Source organism: Sinocyclocheilus anshuiensis, unplaced genomic scaffold (genome assembly GCF_001515605.1).
Source record: "Sinocyclocheilus anshuiensis isolate Anshui unplaced genomic scaffold, SAMN03320099.WGS_v1.1 scaffold1485, whole genome shotgun sequence".
NCBI classification, from domain to species: Eukaryota; Metazoa; Chordata; class Actinopteri; order Cypriniformes; family Cyprinidae; genus Sinocyclocheilus; species Sinocyclocheilus anshuiensis.
In genome coordinates, this window is record NW_015544210.1 from 147,585 (window position 1) to 155,569 (window position 7,985).

General features: G+C 37.7%; 1 protein-coding gene across 1 annotated transcript in view; it reads left to right on the forward strand.

The window, feature by feature from the left end:
- Positions 1 to 467: 467 nt before the first annotated feature.
- Positions 468 to 7,985, forward strand: part of LOC107697061 (inactive tyrosine-protein kinase 7-like) — a gene marked incomplete at its 3' end in the record, with an annotated part of 38,409 nt that continues 30,891 nt past the window's right edge. Inside the window, exon 1 of the mRNA XM_016497704.1 lies at positions 468 to 998. Coding sequence (XP_016353190.1) covers positions 917 to 998 — 82 coding nt within the window. The remainder of the gene's footprint in view (positions 999 to 7,985) is intronic.

Below are 7,985 nucleotides of genomic sequence, written 5' to 3' on the forward strand. Positions count from 1 at the left end.
ATTCGATTAAGTATTTTGTAAGACACTTCCTTGATTTTGTTATTGATACAAAACTTATTTGGCAGTTTCCATGCTTTAACCCAAGAGATATTACCAAATAAAGAAGACCACAACAATCTTGCTGCAGGTAGGGACACAGAACAAAGAGCACTCCTTATAATCGTATTGCTACACTGTACCAATAATGTTCCGTTCATTCCGAGAGCGCACGTGACGTCACAGAGCGCTGCGGGTCTGCAACAAAACTCGAATAATTCTATTGCATGTAAGACTCTTTCATGGTGTAAGTCTTATAAGCTAACATAGTATGCTTTGGAGTATTGTTTGTAACCCTTATTGTCTTTTGTTCTTACTTGTCTTTGTAATTGTATTTGCTGTTCTTCTATTGCATAATAAAAAAATAAAATACAAAAAAAAACAATTGATCTGGAAAGGTCCAACAGAGGGCAGTCATGATGAAGAACACGTTATTTGAGACCAGTAGCTATTCTTTAGTAGGCCTACTTATGCGGCTGTTTTAAATAACGGTGGCTATAATATGAATGCATTCGGTCACTTGAACAGAGTGAGAGTAACCTGTAAGAGACTGGTGTCAGCGCTCTCCCCTCACCTTCCTCAGCCCCGTAGAGCCCACCCACCCGAGAAACACGACTCCAGACCCAGCGCTGGCTCAAACACACGCTCAGAGGGGCTCTTTGTCTCCATTTCGAGGAGATTTCTGGCGAATTCAGCATGGAGCGCCTGACACATCCAACCAAACCCACAGCTCCGCACTAACCGGTGTGAACTCCTGAAAGACCGACTCGCTTCGAGGAAACTGGATTCTAGCGTTTATACAGCCTGCGATTGCAGTATTTGTACATACATGAACGTTTGAGCCTTTAATTAATACCCGTCGCCTTTATCGACCTAAACCATGGGTTTCTGGACGAGAAGACGCGAGCGCAAAGTTCCGAGCGCCGCGCGTGTTTTCCTGGCGTTCACACTGATCGCTGAAGGTAAGAATGCGTGCATCCCTCCGCGAGCGTGCGGAGTACAACATGTTTCTAGTTCTTGCGTGGAGCAGGAACTTCATATGTGCATAAATAGTTTAGACTTGGATGTGCATGATACTATAAACCAGCGCGAGGGTTAGTTGCGCGGAGACTCGTATCTGGATTTAATCCGGATTTAGTGGAGTTTGATGTGAGTTTACACAAACCTCCCAGTCCTTGTGTTAGCAAATGCAAGACTTAAGTGCTTGTGGGGGGTCTCTCTCTGCATGAGAGACTTTTCATAGTCTCTCATGCAGAGACTCATGTTTTATATGAATGAATCGATCCACCCTCTTTTTCCGGAAATTCGAGTACAGTAAGGAGGCCTGTAAATAACATTTGCATAATAGTCTGTAAAAGGAGACCAAGAAAGGAGAAACGGGTCTGTCTTTTTATCTGTACTAGACAGGGTGTTTGTAGTAACGTCATGAGGTAAAACACGAGCTGAATATCAATTGCATCTACTTAGACTCCTTGAATATTAATTACACTTTGCTTCGGTCAAGTACAAGTTTATTTAAATATACGCATCGTGTAGGCGTAATTGAAATTCCAGCGAAAAGAAATAAGATGTGCTAAGTAAATTAAAAGTCAAGGTATGATCTATAAATATGTCTAAAAAGTCCACTGTGTGAGATCCTCATCTGTTGAGTTTTACTGGACTTCGCATAGGTTCCTCTGCAGCCTCCTCCAGCAGGAGTGAACCGTCACATCTGCGTGGCCTTGAATGAAATATGCTTGGCCTGAGCTGGAGTTTATCTGGAGGGAGTTTTGGGGAGGTGTAAGATGTTAGACCTGAAGCTTCTCTTTGGAGGACCATTAAAAGTGGTGCATGATGTTCTGTGGAGTGACCCATAGCTGAAAGAGGTTTCTGTTTGGATCTCCTGAATAACTGAACCCAGGAGACGTGACCACAGGAGTGTTCGTGTGTGTCTTTCCTGAAAAAAAAAAACCAAGAGGATATGCTTACATGTTTTCTACTGGAGTTTCCAGCGTAATTTGTAACCAGTCAAATCCAGATCAAGATCCTCCTGGATAAACGGAAAGTTCTACAAGATTTGTTGTTCGTTTTCGATTTTTAGAACTTGCATATGGAAGTCTTGCTACTTTTGTAGTCAGAACTACATTTAGAATCCTGAAGGATTTCTTAAGTCTTTTTGATGTCCTACAGTGACAAACTTTATTAGTTCAACTCGAACTGTGCTTTCTAAAAGATCTACTGTTTATTTTGCCTTATATTGGAGTTCAGCCAAAGTTCCCATTAGGATTCTTCGATTATACACTCTTAAAACTAACAGTTTCAAATGTGGGTTTTCACAGTGATGCCATAGAAGAACCATTTTTGGTTCCCACAGTACCTTTCAGTGATCAATGCTTAAAAGAACCATTCTTTTTACTTAGCGTGAAGAACATTTTAATAATCTAAAAAAAAACTTTTTCCACTTTAAAGAACCTTTTGTGGTTCCATGGATGTTTAAGGTTCTTCATGGAACCATCGACGCAAAAGAACCTTTATTTTTAAGAGTGTAACAGAAATTCCGAGTTAGTTTTTGACTGTTAGAGATAGCTTTGGTCATTGTAGGAGTGCGGGACGGCCTCGGGGCCCATAGAAGAAACTGCAGCATTTGCATGAAGACTTTAAAGATAAAAGGGTGGAGGGTAGAGACATTTCACAGGTACTTGAGGGCACTGCTTGATCTCGGGGACAAGGGGGATCATCTCCTGTCTTTCATATGCTAATCACAGACAGTCTGGGAAGAAATATCCCCTGCTGCGCAACGTGAAGGTGTGACTCTCTGTGGCCATCAGGGCTGTTTGTATATGCGATTATGTTTTAGGTATGTCTCAGTTTCACTGGATTAGATGATTTTCCATAACATATTGGAAATTCTCGTCTTGATGATATTATCATAATCATTTACTTCATGGTCTTTTTAAATGTCACTCTAACAGGAGAAAAGGGAAAACAATGTCTCATAAATTATGAATGAGAAGACTTAGTATTGTAATTGTGTCTGACTATCCAGTAGTTTATGTTTTTTTTGTCAGAATCGACTTGAAGGATTTAACCAAACACAGATCTTTAAGCAAATTGATCTTTGTTCAGAAATATTCATAAGACTCGTGTTGTTGTTCTGTAGTTTAGAGTAGTTTGGCTCTGGCTGGTGGACTTTTGGCCATAATTACATGTATATTTAAGGCTTTTCATAGTCTTTCATGCAGAGAAGTACTGTGTTTCCATTTGCTATAAATTTATTGTTTTAAAAAAAGTACTAAAATGAAAATTTTTCGGACAATTCGGTTTTTTACTTTACAATTCAGAATATTTTCTTGACAATATTCCCTTAAATTCTCACTGTAATGCAAAAAACATCCAGTTTGTTTATAATAATTATAAACAAATTCTACCATTATGCATACTTGCTTAACACATTTACAGTTTAAGTAGTAGCCTATTCAGCTGTTGTTGTTGTTTTTTACAATACAGTAACAACAATAATATCTCTTTGTGTTAATGAGAATAATTAAAAATGTAATTGTTATAAAAATAATGCAAAATGCCCTTAAAATATCCTTAATGTCTTTAAAGTGGGCCAAATGTCTTGTTTTGTGGAGGTGGACATTGTTTTCATGGGACTTTTATTTTTAAATGAATGATTCTTGTTATCTTGTTAAAGCATGTCGTCTGCATACTTCAAGTACACGTCAGGTCAAGATGAATCCCTTTTCTCAGTTGTGGCATTGCCACCTGTTGCCACTTATCGAATTCGTTTTTTTTGTTTTTTGTTTTTGCATTCTGTTTGATCGAGTGGAAGAGAAGAGCTGAACTCCACATGAGACGCAGCAGCTGTTTTCCTGCTCAAACACTCTGAGAAGACCTTCACAGTACAGCGTCTGCAGGCTTGCTTTGAATGTAAAATGCCACTATTGTTGAGATCCCACAGGTCTTCAAGGAAGTTCACACTTGCTGAGGAGGTGAAGCCTTTTGTGATGTCGCTCATTGTCCTTTGTTTGCAAGGTGAAAAAAAACGAGGACCTTTAAGATTTGACCAGTTTAAGTGCTTGCACTCATTCTTTATTATTACTATTTTTAACGTTTATACTATGATATAACGCAATTTTTGGTGAGAAGTGCTCCCTGCATCACCTTGAATAAACAACGTGGAGGCCATGTCAAGCATGTCTCAGCTGGTTTGATTCTGATGAAACTTCTCATTGAATCAGAGGCGGGCAGCTGACAGCGTGCCTGTTTGATCTCTTTCTTAATTAACTTCTGGAACAGCAGCCTCTGAGATGCCTTAAAGCCGCTCTGAACGGCAGTGATGAGATGCAGAGGTCTTGGCGTAAAAAGCGGGGACACGTTTATCTTGGAGCCGGTTTCAGGAACGTGAGCCCGGCTGGGTTTTATGGTAATGTTGTGCTCGTGTATCCATGAGATAAGATAGCTCAGTTTAAAAGGTTAAAATTCTGAAAATGAATAAATGTTTGGTAATTATGATTAGAGCTAATGCTGGTAAAAAAAATCGACGTCACTGAAAGTAGACTTTTTTTTTTTTTTGTCCTTTATGGACCTACAGTATGTGTAACTTTTTTTAATTGATGCACAAGGGTTAAAGTGAAAACGTAACGCTGAACTGTTTTAGACTTAAAGTAACGAATGTAAAGCTTGTGTTTTATTTGAGCTGTTAAAATGAGGTAAGTTTTTTAGTCAAATAAGCTTGGAATTCATGTTTTTGGATTTTTCTCAATGTAAAAGGTCGCTCTATGGTATTGTTGCACATATTATGCAAATTTTACTATGTTTACTGGTTTGACATTGCAGGAGTTGAAATATTGGATATACCTTTTCAAGTCCACCAAGTGATTTTATCTCATGTTAACATGTAATTTTTAGGTCTGTACTTGGGCATAATTGTGTATATCAATGTTTTGCCACATAAACACCCATTGAAAGTGTGTTGCCATAATATATATATATATTTTTTTAAATAAACCAAAAATGTTTTTTTTTGGCATAAACTCTCGTGTTGTTCTAAACTATTTGCATTTCTTTATTCTGTGGAGCACAAGCAGGTAGACGTTTAAAATATAATCTGAAGTAGTGCAAATGAAAATGAATGAATTCTTTACCTGCTGTCTGAATGTAATCTGCACCGTCCACCCGGCACCCAATCACGTAACAGAAACCGCTGTCTCCTCTACTGTAAACCATTCGAGTCACAGGTTTGGCCAAGACTTAGCCAGGATTCTCCAATGGTCTGCTAATGATTTTCACAAGCTGTTCTTCAAAACCGTAATTCCATCATCAGGGAAATTTGTTTGACCAAATGCAATTATCTGCTTGTGATGCGTACGGCATATGTGAAAGTTTCCATAAACCATATACGTAATCCCTCAGAGTTATAAAAATAAAACTGGTTTTCCTGATCAGCAAAATATTCATTGCTAGTGTTCTGTGAGTTTGGGTTGGATTTTGGGTCATATTTCATCTCAAAATTTAAAGGGGTCATATGATGCTATTTTAAAGCTCATTATTTTGTGTATTTGGTGTAGCAGAATATGTTGACATGCTTTAATGTTCAAAAAACACATTATTTTTCAAATACTGTACATTATTGTAGGTCCTCTATGCCCCGCCTCTCTCAAACGCTTCGTTTTCTACAAAGCCCCCTCCTTTGACAAGCGCAGTCTGCTCTGATTGGCCAGCTGACCCAGTGCATTGTGATTGGCCGAACACCACAAGCACGCGTCGGAAATGTAATGCCTCTTACCATAATCGCGAGCTTCATCTTTCAAAGTAAATATCAAGACAGTTAATAATGTCGTTAGTTTTACCATCAGTTCAAGCCCGAAAGGGCAACAGAGTCGCGTGACAGACACAGTGATGATGCAGTACACAAGCCGCGGTTAAGACAGCTGACGTGCTATGATTTCTGACAGACAGTTCACTCTCCTGTGATGTGACCCTGTTCCCCTCACACACACACACACACGACGCGTTACTCTGCGCTGCCTCCAAAGAGAAAGGAAAAATTGAAATAGCATCATATGAGCCCTTTAAAGATAAAACACAGAAAAGTAATTCCTGCAGTTTTGCAGCCATTACGCATTATTACAATTTCATGACAGTTAATACAATTTCATGCAATTCTATACATTTTTTTACAATGACAATTGTCCTATCATTTTAGGACAATTAAGCAGAGGTGGAAAGTAACGAAGTACATTTACTCGCGTTACTGTAATTGAGTAGTTTTTTTGTGTACTTCTACTTTTTAAAGTCATTTTTAAAATCTTTAGTAATTTTACTTTTACTTAAGTATATTTAGTTTTAAGTTTTGTACATTTTAAAAGATGTGTAATTAATTACTGAGTAAAAAAAAATCGCTCCCTGGAAACTACTGCAGTAAATAATGGGCAAGGAGAACAAACTGGTGCTAAAATCACAAGAAAGATGCAGACGGACAAGACAAGCGTTATGGTGCAGACCCAGCTGAAAACTAAACCCCGTCGTATTCTGATGAAATTGAACTTGAAGGAAAGGAAAGTGAACCCCTGGCCATATTTAAGCTCTATTATGCAGTGTAAGCTGTGTTTGCCTTGGAGACCAAACTAGCAGCTTATAAAATCTCGACATCAACCCTTCGCAAGCATGTAGAGGTAAGGTAAATAGTTTACAGTTTAGCAAGAGGTTTTGCACAAATTAGCCAAAAAGACAGTGGTGCAGGGTGTGCGATATTTATCGTCTGCGATAATATCGTAATTGTTGTTTTAACGATGTGCGATTTGACATTATCAATATTTTGCCAAAAACCAAACAAAACACTCCTGCAGAGTGCCTTTGAGTCTAGTAGATTAGACTAACGTGCACGCATTTAGAGTGTGTTCTTTCACTGCGTGATTCAGACTGCTAAAATGCATTTAGAATGATCACAAAATTGAAGATCTAGGGGCAAAAAATGTATATATTTATATAATTTCATATAGTAAATCAATATTAAACGAAGAATGCCGTTTTTTCTAAAAAAATCAGCATGATTACATATAGATTTCTTTACAACAGTTCAATAAACAAGAAGTTAATTAAGAGACTTGCGTTTTAGACACCATATCGCCTGTTTTTGCTCTATTTCCACAACAAAAATAATTCCAAACACAGCCAGCATAGCACAGTTTTGCGTCTCTGAGCAACATGAAGGTGTTTTGTTCCTGAATGAATCAACCGTTTAAATGATTCAATTAAATGGTTCAATCGCAATGACTCACTTATCAACAGTGACTTGCTGACACCTACTGGCGGTTTCAATTTCACATGTAAAGTAACTTGATTTTTTTTTAATATATAATTTCAAATGAGTATTCAACATTTTATGTCTTATATATCAAAACATTATTTCTGCATTTGTAACTGCAGGTTAAATGCATTCATGTCCTGCATTATAGAGTGTGTAATCTAAATGCCACTACAGATGAAGCTTCTGTGTTTCCTCTGCATTGCAAATATGAATTTTGTTGATACTGTTTTAATTTGCCTGGTAACAGCCCAAATGTCTTATTATTCTAAATAACGAATTCCTTTAATTAAAAACAACTAGTTTGAGAATGATAGGCCTATCCCATTTTTGCCTCCCTCCTGTAACGGGGCTGACGAGACGTGAGATGTGTGGATCCATCTGCAAGCTTTTATTTAAGAGACGTGGTCATAACTAGGGGTGTGCGCTATATATCGTCTGCGATAATATCGTAATTGTTGTTTTAACGATGTGCGATTTGACATTATCGAGTATTTTGCAAAAATGACTCACTTATTAAGAGGGATTTGCTGTCACCTGCTGGCGGTTTAATTTCACATTTCAGCTTTTTCTTTCTTTTCTTTTTTTTTTTTTTTCATGTTTTAAATCATTTCAAATATCAGTATTCAACGTTTTATGTTTAATATATCATATATCA